Source organism: Copidosoma floridanum, unplaced genomic scaffold, assembly GCF_036245765.1.
Source record: "Copidosoma floridanum isolate Cflo_tuat_1 unplaced genomic scaffold, Cflo_Japanese_pri ptg000006l, whole genome shotgun sequence".
Taxonomy (NCBI): Eukaryota; Metazoa; Arthropoda; class Insecta; order Hymenoptera; family Encyrtidae; genus Copidosoma; species Copidosoma floridanum.
The window spans coordinates 20091609-20107500 of NW_028321883.1; the positions used below are offsets into that span (position 1 = coordinate 20091609).

The following is a 15892-nucleotide window of genomic DNA, read 5'->3' on the forward strand; positions in this document are numbered from 1 at the left end:
TTTTTTTTTTTTTTTCACTTCAACTCTCACAAGAGGTGATTTTGACGCTACAGGCATGTGTGCGCAGCGCCTGCTGGTCGTTTCATGTGCAGTTGACGCAACGAGAAGAGGCGCCGACGATGCTGGAAAGCGACCGAGAGAAGCTCTCCCTGTATATAAAAGCTGAAAAGTCGAGGTGCCACGTGTGTCGTTCCGCGGACGTCGTATAATATTTATATATCAGAGCTTGGTGCTGTCCATAGGTAAGCGAGGAGGGTTTTTTCGAGGGTGAAAAACCGACTCGCTAGATTGCTGGGGTTGTTGCTTCATCTCGGGGCCTTACGTACCGTATACGTTACTCGGTTGTGCTCTAAATGCGGCTACTGGAGCTGGAGTCGTAGCTTATGGAATTTTTTTATTTCGATCCCTTTTTTTCCACGATGATTAAGTAAAAAGTCACAGTAAAAAGGGCAGCTTTTACGTATATGCTGTTGGAAGACGAGGAGAATCCGTGGGAAGTTTTGCCGGTGGATCAATGTCAAATATAAAAGTTCCTATAGTATAGGGTGTCCAAAATAAAAGTTAAATTTTGTTAAGATTTTTGTTTGTTTATTTGTTTGTTTTTCTTTTTCACGTCAGCTCAGGGAAAATGCTGCTCCACTGCCTGCTCGTCATCTGCTTGCTGAACGTTTCTACCGCCCAGCGTCGTCCCTTGAACCCCCAGCAACAACCCCAGCGTGCGCCTAGTGCACCCCTTGGCTCGAGCAGTGACGCGAACAGCGAAGTTATAAGCCAGATCTCCGATATAAGGTAAAACCATTTTTTTCAGTAAATTTTGCGTTTTGTTTAGTTAGCAAGAATTTTGAGGGATAAAAACAATAAAATTTCTGATAAAGATATCTGGTTTTTATTTAATCTTAACTGAGTGTCTGAAAATTAAATACAAACAGATGGCTAAATGCATTTAGATAACCATCCTTACGTACATTTTTGTAACCAAAATTTATTTTAGAAATCACTTAACCATTACAAGGGTAAAGACACTGTATTTGTAGAACCTATTAAGTATATCAGTAGGAACAAAATAAAATTAAAAATATATGTATAAGCAAGATGTATTTACGTTTGTATGTATCGTTTGATTAAAGTAAACAAATTTTCAGAACATTGATTATATATTTTCTTAAAAGATTTAAGTTCAGAACTCACAAGATACAAAAAAGATTTCACCAGCATCATCCATTATACTTAATGTAATTGCATTACAGCCCGGACGGCTCTTACTACACCAAATTCGAGACCTCGAACGGTATAGCCTTCGAAGAGCAGGGCCAGCCAAAAAGCGTGGACAATCAGGGGGTCGCGGAACAGGTGCAGGGCTCAGCCAGTTGGACGGACAACGCGGGCCAGCGAGTGAGCATCACGTGGGTGGCCGACGAGAATGGAGCCACCTTCCAGGGCGACCACCTGCCCACCTCGCCCCCGGCCCCGGAGATCCCACCCCTCATTCGGAGAGCCCTCGAGTGGATAGCTGCCAATCCCCCCAGGCCCGACGAGGAGGGCCAGTACAGGGACGAGGATAATTACGACCGGCCACTCGCGGCCACTACTGCCCGGCCGACGCAGCAGAACCTCCTTCAGAGGCGACCACCCTCCAGGAGATTTTAGTGATTATTCCATACACTCGAAGGATTCACCCACGAAATGAGACTCGCCGTGCATCATATCATGCTGAAATATATCACTGAACCGCGCTATTTTTATTTCGTTGGGGATTTTTTTTTTTTTTGGTGCACGTAATTTATATAATGATGATTGAACCAGTTACTGTTTTACGAGGAAATGCATTCGACTAAATTACCATTGTCAAGCCAGATATTCAAATGGCAATAATGTCACTCACGAAAATAAAAATATCAATTTTTCTTCGCAAAACTGTTATTTTCATCGCTTCGTTGAATCCTGTCCCGAAATTTTCATTTATCTTTTATCAGCGTGTATTGTTTCATCCGCGAGCTGCGTTAAAAACCTAAATATTTGTGAAAGCATATTGTTTGGGTGTAAATAGATATGTTTGTATTTTATTTTTACTCCAAAAGACATCTTTGCACGACTTGCATCGGCTTTGAAAGTATTTTTGAAAGTGCGCAGTATCGAGCGACTGGAGAGGGGAGTAAAAAATTCCAAGACAACAATAGCTCAATAATTTTCGACATCGACAATAACGCGCGGTCGTGACTACACTTTTGTGCATTACACGCGTCACTAGACGAATTTTTGTGTGCCCGCGTCGAAAATTGGTATAGCTCCAGGTTAAATAACGAATTACATGCAGGTACACCTCGAAGCGAGCATGGGCGTTCGTATTGTGTCGAATTCTAGACTCTCGAGTGGTTACGCTTATTAAAATACTCGAGTGCATGGAGGAGGAGGAGAAGAAGATGCACTTTTCATCGAAGATTACGCTGTGGGCACGTTTTATTACGTCGAGTCCGATTACAACACGTTCGCATTTTTTCTCCCCGTGTCTGAACATACCTGGCTTTTACTACTGATTGATCAAATTTTCTTTCCTTTCGCTAACTTGATGAAAATTACTAATTATGGGTGTTAAGCAATAATTTTCGGTGAGTATAGCTTACCGATTCGGTAAAGTTAATTAACGATTCCGGCGACAGGGCTATCAAAGCGCGTGATATTGGGAACGCAATGTTGCACGCAGCACGATGGGTAAGACACGTCACGTGCGTACCGTAAAATTATACAGCGTCTTGAGTTGCGTCATTATGATTGAAAAGCAATTTGTTGGTGAAAACATTGTCGTTTTATTTTACTAAAATCATTATTATTACCATTATTACTTTGTACCTTGTAAGCATCACTAAAAAAAAAAATAAAATACTTTTCTCGAAAATTCATTAGTAAATATAGTTTTTGGGGGTGTAAGTAGTAACGACTTTTAATATTGTTGTAACACCATAAAAATTAATGTACTTCCAAGTAATTTCTATGACAAACGAAGCGCAAATAACAGCATGTGTACAGCGCTATACAAGTACTTAGTTGAGCTACGAACCGCATTAAATTTACCGTCAATCTGCAAATGCGGTGCAGAGAGTTAATATAATATTGCAATGGTAAAAGGTGCATCGATTTATAGTACCAGCCACAGGTAAGGTATATTTTAAATGCAGTTTAACTCGTCGGCAGTGTAGTTTTCTGCGTCGCTAACCATCAACTCTCTTTTGTCTTTTTGTATGCATTTGTGTATAAGAGAGCGAGAGAATAAATCTCCTTTTGCGACCGCACTTTCACTTTGCTCGTAACACGGCAAGGCCATTTCTGAGGGCACAGTGTTGCCGTATAAGAGTGGATATTTAAATGATAGTCTGGCGTGCAAATTTGCGAGTAAACGAGAGAGAAATTACCATGATTCGCGTCCATCAGTCGCATAATTCCTATAGGATACAATATTATTTGACATTTTAGGTACATCTGTACGTTATCATGTTAAAAATTTCTGTCTGACCTTTCGATTACCGTAGGGTAAGCTGTAAGTCTCGGAGCCTCGTAAAACAGCAATCATAACGATTTAAAACATTATCTGATGGTTCAAGACTTGACTTAATTTTCAGCTGAAAGAATAGTCTAAACTTCAAAACCTACGGAAGTGATGCAAAATGTTATCTCTCTGTTTGTCCAAAACGCTGCGAAATACTTTCTTTTCTTTTTTATTCAATACATAATTATTCAATATCATTGATCAAACAAAGTCTCAAAGAACGCAGTGTCTCCGACTTAGTAAAAACTTTCAATTTGTTAACTGCTCTTCGGTAAGATGCTCTGAATCTCACAAAGCTAAACTTTCTGTTCAGTATCATGCATAATAGACTACTCTCAGCGAGCACGAAAAAGGAGTTACATCAAAGTTATCTGAAGCATAAAATTGAATAACGCCGATTGAAACCAGTTTAATTATTTTCTACTGATTGCGCGTAAGCTCACATTCTCACTCTACTTTGATTATTCGTTTTTTTGAAATAGAATTTAAAAAACCACCCAACATTCAATAATTTCTTTCGATACACGTTTTCATTGGATAAGTTGTACTGCACTCTGATTCCAATCTCACTTCTTGCTTCGGGTCGCTCTGGAAAACTACGTATATCAACCGAAGCTCACACACCGAGAATCCCCAAGAACATATTATCTCTACTTAAATACCTATACGTTATATGAAAACTCCGACGTACGTCCCCCTCTGCCCCTCGCAAAAAAGGGCCTAATCACGTCATCAATCACATCACCCTCGCCCAGGTCGAATGAAATTTCGTTTTTCGCGCAGACCAGCACGCGAATGCTGATGTTAACCCACCCCGCAACAAGGCCACCCTGGTTGCTTTTTTTTCCCTCCCTCTAGAAAAAAAATAAAAAAAAGAAAGCTATAGCTAGTAAAAAAAAACGAAGATCCATCGCTCATATAAATCCAGCGCAGCGTTTGCGAGTGCCGTCCGCTTTTTTTGCACGACTCATTCCCGCGCGCTCCTCGACATCCGTGCACAGACACGAAAGGGAAGAGAAAGAATCTCTTCGCACACGGGGAGATACAGCTAGACTCGCGCGGTTCTCGTTTTTCGCGGCACCCATTCAAAGCCTTTACTAGTCGAGAGGATCCACTTCTGTATCCTCGACTTCACCTGGACCCCTTCATCTGTGTATATATATATAGATGTTTTCTTGCACAAAAGCGCAAAAAGGTACAAGGGAAATTGCTTTTGCTCCAGTGTCAAGAAGACGAAGGAGCTGCTCGGGGTGGAAAACGCAATAATAATAATAATAATAAAAGACTTCGCGGCGGGGAAAGAAGAGACGGAGGTGGAATCCTTTTCGGGAATTCGACTTAACGAACCCGTTAACGACGCAGTTTACAGCCGGCTGCGCTTCTCCGCGGGAGCGAAGCGTAAAAAAGAAAAATAAAAAAAAAGAAGAGGGGACAAACAAGTGTAAAAGGAAGCAAAGGAGAGAGAGAGAGAGAGAGAGAAAAGTGTGAAATTACTCGCGCCACCGTGTCGTCGCGTTAAAGTAGTTGATGACACTTGAGGGACTCGTGGAGTCGTGGAGCGGGAGGAATTCAATCTTCCGCGGTTTGCAGATTTTTATCTCCGGCCGATGCGTGCGGCGGTCATAAATAGGGTGAGCGAGTGGAATTGGGCGCTCGCGTGCAGATAAATTCGACGCGAAGGTCAAGTGGCCTTCGATCGAAATTGCTTTCGCGGGGAGCCTTGGAGTGATGCCCATATCTCTCTCTTGAAGTGCGGGTTAAGTATACTTGGGGGGAATAAATTTTTTTTTTTTTTTTTCCTTTTCGCAGCTTTCAAGGATGCGGTCAATTTGAATTTTCGCTCGGGATTGACGGGAGCTTTATTTCGACATCTGTGAACGTTCGCGAATGGAATGAACGATTTTCGAGGTATAAATAGAGGGATGAACCAGAGCTTCGATAAATCAAGGTATCTCTACGATTCGATGCTCCTGATTCTTTTTTTTTTTTTTTTTTTTTTCGTACGCAACGGGCAAAAAATAACGAAAAGTTTTTCATTGTTCGTGAAATGTATATAAATTGTAAACAACGCGAGAATACGTACAGCGATAAATTCGATCCCTTAATCCAGAGACAGGCTCGAAGATGTGTGTGATTTATTATTTCGCAAAAGACGAGTGTGACCTACAATAATTCGTAACTTTATTGGTTTGCATTCGTATGCTACTAACGATTAAGTACACGAAATAAATAAGCATATAAACATTAATCTCGTTTAGTATAGCATTGTGATTTGCAATACAATACATGTGCATACGAATCGTATAACTATAGTGTCGATATCCCCTATACGTGCCTACTTATTCGCACTTGAGCTCATTCACGAGTTCAATGCGTACTTACACTTTATTTTTTATGTCAAGTTTTTTATTTCGATAGGCTGTATTATTAAGTCGTTTTTTTGTTGTTGCAATTTTTGGAAAAGTATTGTGTTCTCTAAACGTTTAATAATTAAATAATGTCAATCATTGATATGATAGATGTTTTACTAAAACTTTTTTATTATTAATAAAACTAATGTGAAGAAATTTTACTTACTCTACGAAAAAATTAATTCTCAGCATTGTGTATATACTGTAGACAAAAGGCACATTTAACTTCCACTTTATATATTTTACAAGATAAGTATACCTATACGAAACGATTGTTAAGTTGGAAAAAAAAGCTGATTTCAAAGTCATTGACCACTGCTCCATTAATTTCACCAAGGCCGTGGCTTATTTTCATCGCCACTTCAACATTCAATCATGGAGACACTTTTTTTTTTAATCATTCAAAGCTTCAGCTCAGTTGTTTTTTCCATTAAAAAATACTTTTGCCCAAAAATGGCTCAATCGGCTTGTCAAACACTGCCATCATCCCTGCCGAGACAAACAAAAGTATTAGACGTCGTCGAGCAAGCCGATAACGCGATATCTCAAGGATCGGATTTAAACAGCAACAATCATCATCTTTTGCGCTCGTTGCGCATCCTTAGCCCGCGGAAACCGAGTAGACACGCGGCGCTTCGAGTTACATCGCTTGTAATTATATATAGCGCGTGAATACGTGACCTTGCGAAAATCCCCGTGCAGAAGGGGACCAACGGTCACCTAGATACTAGTGTGCCTATGTACGCGTGCGCGCCTAATATGTAAGCTCACTAGAGCGGCTTTATTGTAAAGGGAGATCGCGCGTGACGTATTTAAAACGATGACAACACGCGATCTATCCCATGTATACCTACGTTCCACCACAAGCGCTCGTGTTGTAAAAATAGTGCGATCGCGTTTGGGGACGGTACGCATCACGGAGGATGGATACTTAAATAGTGGCACACGGGCGCATCGCGCGTCAGATAGCCGGTTATGCTGGATGGGATATGAGATGCGCGTGTGAACTGCAGCAGTCGCACAGGGCCGGTACACTGCTCACCCATGATCGTCATTCTCGTGCCGTTTTTCCTGGGTCGGTATTGTTATCATTTCTTCTTCTTACTTTATATTTCGTTGCTTATGGCCGAGCAGTGGTGTTGTGCGGTTTACTGTGTCGCTGTGTATACTTACGTTTTACTTGAGAGTGAAGTGCGCTTTGATACAAGTTCATCGTGACCTCGTTGCAAGTATAATACACGTTTCCTTTTTTTTTGTTTTTTTTTTCTTTTTTATTCAAACGCAATGGGCAAAATCGAAGGAAAAAGCATCAAATTGCTTGATTAACGTCGTCTGTTTGTACACGTACACGTTAGCTCGCCGGATAACTGGCTGCGTTACAATGCACAGTGCAAATTATTCTGAAATTCATTAAATCGCGCTGGACAATTAATTTATGCGCGTCGCACGGCAGTGGGGGGCTGCGTGTGCGTTCAACGACGACCAAAAGTAAATTGTTCAACAAATTGGCCCTCCTCCGCGTAATTTGTGCACAAACGCGTACATACACTCGCTCAAAGTGCATTGAGTTTCGCTCGATAAATACAACACTGAACCACATATAGTAAATCGCCCGGCGCAAGTGCTCGAGCAACGCGTCCAAGAAAATAAACACCCCGTCCTTCCCCCGCGTCCCGCTATACTTTCCAATTAGCCAGCTACTACAAACAAAAATCAAAGTGTTACCTACCAGCATCACCACCACCACCACCAGTCAGAGAAAGGGGGAGGCACGTAAAAAGCTCATTAGCGCGAAACTCGATTGGCCAGTCATCTCCCGGGAGCTCCGGGGGAACTAGTTAAATTCGAGCCCGTATCTCGACCAAGGACGACCCACACACAGTATAGCTACAGCCAGAGAGGCACAAAGTCGAAGAAGGGATGGGTTACTTCCTCGGGCGCGCGTAAGAAAGCCCTGTCGGTTTTACTCATCTCTCGTGAAGCTCCAGAGCCGCATATACACATGATCCGTCCCTCCTAATCCCGCATTCGAAGAAAAGAGGGACTGCCATGGGGTACAAAGCGGGAGCCAACCCTTTCTGCTCACGTACAACCCTCGGCTAATTCGAACGCGCTAATCGCCCCGTGTACACCCCCGCGGGCTCTTTCTCTTCTCGTCTGCGAGGGTTTCGTTACGTCGGAAGGGACGATTTGTGTACACCGTAACTACACGTTACACCCTACTGAGTATAGATACAGGCAGAATAGGAGACGAGACAATGTATACCTATTGGTATTAGGGTGGAACGATGACCGAAGAATAATTTTCGGGTGGAATTGTATATCAGAGTCAATTTTTTTTTTTTTTTTTTTTTTTTTTTTTTTTCATGGGAAAGAAGATGTGTATTAAGAAGAGTTTTTCGGTGTTTCATGTACTACTACCACCTAATTTATTATAGACCCGATCGACAAGTCAAGTATACCCAATTATGGCGCAGCGTCACGTTATCCTTAATACTGACAATGATGGTGGTAAAGAATAATAAACTGTCTATTTTTTTCTTCTCTTAACGTTTAAAATGCACCAATAAAGTGAAAAGTAAAACAATCCTCCCTTGTCCCTTGGAAGCGACTATAAGCCTCATTTGTTCTCTTTCGCGCAAAAACTAGGCTCTAATCCTTCGCGAAAATCCCAGATAAACACACACGCGTACAATTAACTGTTACCGTTGATGCAAGCCAGCTGTATGTATACGCAGACAAGTGTAGGCCTCCCAAAGCTCCCAGTATAGCCCCGACGCATCGAGACAGACGTTCGGCGTACATTCAGAGTAACCCAGAGCTAATTGTGCATGCGCCCCGTGTGTGTAGCGGCTCAGCTCCGCGACTCGAGCTGGCCGAGCCGGGCCGGAACCGAGACGAGTTACCGGTTCTGCGTCAACTCTACGGCCATCTCTGCGGCCTTGAACTACGTGCCGGACCGGTCGACCCGCTTCAACATGAATGCCATGCTGAGGTGCCGCTTTCGAGCCTCGTCGTCCCTCCTGTGTCGCCTGACGGACGCCAAAGCGGTGAGCTTCGCCTCGACAACGGTGGACCCGACCCTCCCCGGTGACGAGATACCCGACACCGCGCAAAACCACGCCGAGTACCAGATTGCCGAGGAAGCCTTCGAGATCACCTTCACCCCGGACGGAATCGGCAAGATCCTGGCCAACCGCACCGTCAGCCCGGCCGATCTCAACATCATACGCGCCGTCGTTAACCAGCTCAACGTCGGCACCAACATCGCCAAGAGGAAGGACACCCACTTTCGGAACATGGAGAAATCGATGATCGGCAAGTGCGACACCATTTACACCGTCACCAAGAACTTGTCCTCGACGCCAGCGACTCCGGTGAGTGTATTACATATGTTTCTCGTTCGAGTGTACTTATGGGGTTTGATTACTTTTTCGAGCCTCTTGCGACAAAAGTTTTTCTTTTGTTTCTGAAAGTCCTTGTCACGGAAACATTTTTTTATCAGTACCATACAGTAATGGATATGAATGAAATGTTTAACAAAAAAAAAAAAAAGTTGAAAATCAATGAAACAGTTGCGTTTGAAAACGATTTTCGCGTCATTTCAGAGAGATCCACCGCAACGAGCCAAAGGTGCCCACTGTTCGTCGAATTGCAAGGTAGAGTATAATATAAACGAAGAAAAAAAAATCCTCGCACCAATCACCCCAAGAGCCACCACCATCACCCAAAAATCATAAACGAAATCAAAGCTCCATGCAACCTTGACTCATCGAATTTTCACGGCCAAACAAGAAATGCTTGTACATAAATGGTCCTTACGATCATCAGATCAACGGAAGCAGCAGTAGGACGACGGACAACGGCGCTTGGGACGACAGCAGCGACTACAAGCTCAGCGGTCTCGAGAGCCTCGGACGCAAACGGGGCGAGACCCTGAGGCTCGAGAAGTGGCGCAACGTGTACAAGTGCAGCCTCAGAGCGGATTACTTCTTCGGCAGTCGCGAGAGCTTCCGCACCGATCCCACCGACTTCGAGGCCAGGATCGTGAGTTTCTTCCCTCCTCCTTTTTTTTTTTTCAGCTTCTCTTTACATCGATCGCAGAACAAATCTGCTTACGAGAATGATTAAGCCTTTTTGCAAAATCGAGCCCGCGCAGAGAGAGGAAACGAGCGACTTTTTACTTAACGAGCTCTCTCGTCTTTAAGAAGCTTTCGAGGAGTAACTACACGCTTCATCGGGTGGGCGCGGGCCTTTTTACCAATGATCGCGGAACGATTTATCGGTCGTTTTTTTATTTTTTAATCCGAGCGTGTAAACGCTCTCATCCTGTCTTTATGGGCGTTTGCAATTATTATTATCGATTTATATCGGTATGTATCGGTGATGGCATTTAGCTGATTATTTTCATTACTCGTGGACTCGATCATGGAAGGATAATAGTCTGTGAATAAAACACACAGCGTTGAAAAAACGGTACTTTCATTATCGCGCCTTTTATACCGTGTTTTTAATTCATCGAACGAAACTCGGTCTCCCTTGCGATGTAGGTACGGTGTTTCATACATAACACGCGACGTTAATCGAGGATTTAATTATCATTGCAATTTTAGAGATTTAATCAACGAATAGAGAGCTCCGCCGCGCAAAGAGAAAGAGAGCAAGAGGGAAAAAAGAGATGGAGGGCTGGGGGGGGGATTCCATTAAAGATTCAACAATTTGGGGATAATAGAGGCTGAAATTTTAATTTCGTTAACAAACCTTTCATGACCAACTTGATAGGATTTAATTAAAGTGTCGGGAGCAAAGACTAAGTAAACACGTTGCCTCCTCGCATGCGGGAGCGCGCGCTATATATATATATATACAGCAGGATATATTGATCTGGATAATTGAATTGGATTTTTATAAGTGCTTCGCGATATTGATTATTTTCATAGTAGCTCTGCCTTTTAAATGTAAAAAAAAAAGAAAGTATCGGATTGGACGTCAAAACTAATAGATGGAGTCGATCAAATCGAAATTGCGATATGTTCATTAGAAATTGATGCTAAGGGAGGATTGTTTGTTTGTAGAATAATTCACTTGTTCATTCGTCGTTTGTTTAGTTGCCAATTTGATTATTGTAACCAACTGTTGAAGCACAGGATACGTGATTAAAAATTTTTTTACTTTACAAATTCCTAATATGAAAAGATTACAAGCGCGTCAACTTGTTCAGAAGGAAAAAATTATTGCAAAGAACACAGATACATATATATTTAACGTGATGTTATCAATGACGTATTTCAATGCTGAGTGGACAGCTGGTTGTAGGTACACCATAATTATTATGAGATTTCATGGAAATAATATTACCATCTTACACTCAAGTATTTCGGAGCTCGCTAAGTTTTATTAACAAATCGCAAAAAATTCAATGCCGATTATTTTAGTTTAATACTTTTCACTAATATAAAGTACAAGCTAAAGTTGCAAAAAGTTTAAACAATAATTAATTATGAATTAAATTTTCTATCAGCATTGTCCGTGTCACAAAATTACTTTGCATTCGAATATAATATATTATACGAGTATATTTATTTTTATTCCAAATTAGACGTAGTGCCATTTTCATCCGCTACGCGGCGGACCGTCGTGGCGCCCGCGCCGGTAAACCTACAAGAGAGATGATTGAGCTCAGTTTATAAGTAGCTCTTCATAGTTCCATCATTCAGTCTTTGTTGAAAGCCTTAACCAATATCTTCCTCTGTGAGGAATCGATACGGTTCAGATCATACCAAATGATGTCTGTAGGACTCGGTGGGCAATCCCTCTCAAGACGAACCCGATCTAATCTATCGGCAAGTCTGACGAAGAGGGGCCAACACCAGAGCCAAGCTCATTCGGTATAATCGCAAATTAATTCAAAAATAAATCCCAACCCAATTGATAGAACGGAATTGTTCATGTGACAATTTTATGGTTCTCCTGTGGGAAAACCATAGCATTCGAGTGCACTGTGTTGGCTCAGTCAGCTCGGTCGCGGATCGGTACACGGGAGGCCGTGGTTCGATTCCTGGCTAGTGTAACATTTTTGGACAAGTATATCTGTGCTGTTTCACCACGCAATGCTTCTCGAGGAGGTTGTAGGCGACCTTCTCGCAGCAAAAACTGCCTAATTCCCCCTACCCCTCTCCCAGTAATGGGAGGTCTCTCTTCCCTTCCTTCTCCAAAGTGCTAAATGCCCTGAGTAGTGCCCTTATCAAAGGAGCCGGACGTAAAGCACTATAATATAAAAAAAAAAAAAAAAAACTATAGCATTCAGGTTAAACAATTGCCTAAATTAAAAAAAACTAACGAGTAGCACACGTATAATTCGGTCTCAACTTAAGAAAAGATCTAGTCGATTTAATATCTCGAAAATTTCAACATGAATCCTTTTTCTTCCTTCACGTTGTTAAAACAGTTGCATTTTTTATTATGACTTTGTAAATAACACTCCAATTTTTTGCACCATGTTGTATTTTCAAGCAAAATAATTCGAAATAAATCACATCTTAGGTACGTTGCACAGAAAACAACTAAATCACCTCAAATGCAATGACGTTATACCACTTTTGACAATATAACCAATGACAAAACAATTTACTGTCATTTGCGCAATTCATCTTGCATAAATTAATGGGAACAGTGTAACCGGGTAAAACAGGGTAATGCATACGTGACTCTTGAAACTGTTAATCGCCAAAAATCACGAGATGGAGGTATTATAATGCATGTCAAAAAAGATGTTAAAAAACAAGCCCATATTTTTGCGAAAAATTTCAGGTCGACTCCGAGAGCACGATCTACGTATCGGACACGAACTTTGCCTCCTACACCGCGAACGAGCTGCACATAAGGCGCCAGCACGGCGACAACCTCACGATCTACGAGCGCTACAGTTTGAGCCTGGCATCGATAGACACCGCGAGTCCGCACCTCCCGGTATCGATCGTCGATCCAGCCTCGGCGAGCGTTTACGCCTATCAGTACATCGACGACGACGACGACGGCGACGAGTCAGTCGAGCTCAGGAAACGCTCCCGCGCCACGCGACCCACCAACCTTCTCGCCAAGCGTCGCGGCTCAGCTAGCCCCGCCTTGTGATTATCCTCGTTTTTACTGCTATTATTATTTTTACTATCATTGTTGTTTTCGTGCTCTAGCGCACCGCTGTTTTTTTACCTCCTTGAATTTTTTCTCCCACGATGGTATAAGGATTTTTTTACAGCTGCTCCGTGGTAATGGCTTCATTTGAATGCCGGGCCTTTTTGCGGTGCTGCACAGTCTGCCGAGAAATAAGTGTACTGCATACTCCGGTCGGAAGTGTCGGTGATCAGGCGAAGAAGTCGTTGGCGCTTTTTACGCCCCTGTTTCGAGCAGAATTTTTTGGTCGTGAGGATGCATTATCCTTGTTTCTCGGTATTGAAATAAATTTACCTTTTTTTTTAACCTCAGGAAAGTAGATCGTTAAATTTATGAAGCAGCTCGGAGGTTTTCGTTTCGATTGATGTGTATTACGTTTTTTTTTTTTTTTTTTTTTTATTATTATCTTTATAGTTGCGTTTCAATTTTGTTGAAACGTAGAGTCCGACGTGACTGCAGTTGTTGCAAACTTGTTATATTTATAATAAAAATGTATTTTTGAATACGCTTGACGTTTATCAAGCGTTCAATCATTTATTATCAATTAATAACATTGTGTCCCTTGACTTTATCAAATTTTTTTTTTAAATTTAATTTTGATGTTTGATTGATATGAAAAAATGTTCATGAAAAAATCCAATATCACCGTCCGAAAATAAATTTAATCTCTTGTCAACGAAAATTCCTTTTCCATCGGAGCATGAAACTTTATTAAAAATAATAATGCTTTGATTCCATTATGCTTCGCTTTTAACAACATGAAGAGGATTGGAAAAAAAAGGACACATGGAGTCTGGAAAGTATGCCCAAAGCGCCCTTGGTCGAGGGATCCAATAATAACGAGGGTAATGCCATGATATGTTATTTTATATATATAGATTTATTGATGATTCATCGAGTATCTGTTCGAGTAAAGTCGATTATGTACAAAATAATGCTGAAATATAACTATATATTTATAATATGTATAATTTAATGCATTTAGATGTCCTATAGATGTACATGTAATATGTGACGTAACTTGCGCGCACTCCTCTCCATCATCACCATTATTTCCCTCTTGCATAAAAAAAAAAAAAAAAAAAGATATCACACACAATACTTCCTTAATCTTTCATCCTTGAAGAACTCGGTCGCGCCCTCTCATATTTTTATCGGCGCGTCATCTCTCGCGCGCGGTGATGTACACAGTAAGTACAGGCGGAGTGCGATAACGCCACAACAGCGGCACTTCTGCCTTATCTTGTCTGGGCTGTGCGAAGGTGGTTCTCGTACCAAAAGAAGGGAACGAGTAGGTATATTAATTCGAGAATCGCGCGCAAAGGAGGATGCGCCGATAAAGCCCAGAGGCGCGCTATCCATCACACACACACACACACACACACACGCTTTGATCGTCGACGTATATATTTATATGTACACAATTTTAGATTCTTTTTTTTTTGCTTGCTTGCCTATTCTTACGCTTCGTTATCGCGAGTGTGAGGTGTGCATATCTCCTCCTATACAGCCGCACGAAAACGCTGATAACGTTCGCTGGATGACTAAGGGTACACTATGGATGATTCTCGAGACTGATGCCCTGTTTTATCGAAGTCCTGGACATATTATTATGTGCCAGTTGCGATGTATGAAAACAAAAATTGTTTGGCGTAACAAAATAAACAAAGCTTTTTTTTCTGGATATCGTTCAAAACTACTCTTTTCAACTCGTGAATTTATTATTATAAAAACTTCCGAATCGATAAACCAGAGCGACGGTATAGTCTCCAAGCGTTTTCATGATGCAAACAAACTTATCTCCGATGCCTTTTGTCTTATTCCTTTATACACGATACTCGGGCTCGTGGACAATAAATAACTTGAGGGACGATCTCGGCGCGGGCATAATCATAATCAACGGCGAGGATATTATACACATAGATCGTACACATTACAATAGAGGAATGTATTTACAGAGTCGTACTCGTCGCAGTGTAGGTATAGTGGTAGGAGGAGAAAAAATGATAATGGCACGCTATACATTTGCCGCGTCCCGACAGTCCAGGCGTTGTTACATATACACGTATCCCTCGATCTTTCGCATTTCGTTCTAATCCATCGAATCAGCTCCGGACCTAATTTTTCTTCTCTCTTTTCTTCCGCACGAGCGGCATACGTATATAAATTACAATTTTCGGAGATCCGTACATTGGATTCGGTGGCCTTAATTTAACAAAGTACAATTTTGTTTATAAATAATTCAGGCGCAATTACCATCGCTCTCTTAAGTACAATCGAAACGCTGTTTATTTATTTCTTTTCTCTCTCCCTCTCATTCATTCAGTATATTTTATTTATTTATATATATTTATTTATTTGTTAGAAAAAAATACACGTATTTACAATTGTCGTAACTGTACATCGTTACTTTTATTCAATTTATTATTATTTTTTATTTTTTATTTTTTTTTTTTACTTCGAAACGTCAAGTGCGATTATAGACGAGTGTTAAATACAAGTTTGGTGTGGGTGGTACGTAAACAGGTGTATAGATATAATAATGCACGATTCCATTGCTGAGACTTATCGGATGGGACTTTTCGTACTTTTTATTTGTTTAGAGGAAAAAAAAAAAGAAAAATTGTTTTCACATTAATGGCAGTGTTCGTCGTTTGACAAATAGTACACTCGAATCATTGTGCGCGAAAACAACACGATACAACAAATGTAGAGAAAAAAAAAAAGAAAAAAAGTTTATTTACGGTCGTCACGTAAAACCAGACTATTT

The 15892-nt window shown here is 41.3% G+C and overlaps 2 protein-coding genes across 2 annotated transcripts; both read left to right on the top strand.

The window, feature by feature from the left end:
- Positions 1–540: 540 nt before the first annotated feature.
- On the top strand, positions 541–1874 carry LOC106639453 (endocuticle structural glycoprotein SgAbd-3-like). The gene is made up of 2 exons (XM_014353077.2): positions 541–789; positions 1248–1874. Exons 1-2 carry the CDS (start codon positions 629–631, stop codon positions 1645–1647), a joined length of 561 nt encoding a protein of 186 aa, XP_014208563.2. The 5' UTR covers positions 541–628; the 3' UTR covers positions 1648–1874.
- A 5027-nt stretch (positions 1875–6901) lies between these two features.
- On the top strand, positions 6902–13625 carry LOC106639452 (uncharacterized). Its single transcript, XM_014353076.2, has 5 exons — positions 6902–7027; positions 8803–9329; positions 9561–9611; positions 9784–9999; positions 12763–13625. The coding sequence occupies exons 1-5, from the start codon at positions 6997–6999 to the stop codon at positions 13081–13083; spliced, it is 1146 nt and encodes a 381-aa protein (XP_014208562.2). The 5' UTR covers positions 6902–6996; the 3' UTR covers positions 13084–13625.
- Positions 13626–15892: the final 2267 nt, after the last annotated feature.

Coding starts and splice junctions, on each gene's coding strand:
- LOC106639452 (XM_014353076.2), top strand. CDS start 6,997: ATGATCGTCATTCTCGTGCCGTTTTTCCTGG. Junction 9,612..9,783: donor ACTGTTCGTCGAATTGCAAG/GTAGAGTATAAT, acceptor TACGATCATCAG/ATCAACGGAAGCAGCAGTAG. Junction 10,000..12,762: donor CCGACTTCGAGGCCAGGATC/GTGAGTTTCTTC, acceptor GAAAAATTTCAG/GTCGACTCCGAGAGCACGAT.
- LOC106639453 (XM_014353077.2), top strand. CDS start 629: ATGCTGCTCCACTGCCTGCTCGTCATCTGCTTGCTGAACGTTTCTACC. Junction 790..1,247: donor AGCCAGATCTCCGATATAAG/GTAAAACCATTT, acceptor ATTGCATTACAG/CCCGGACGGCTCTTACTACA.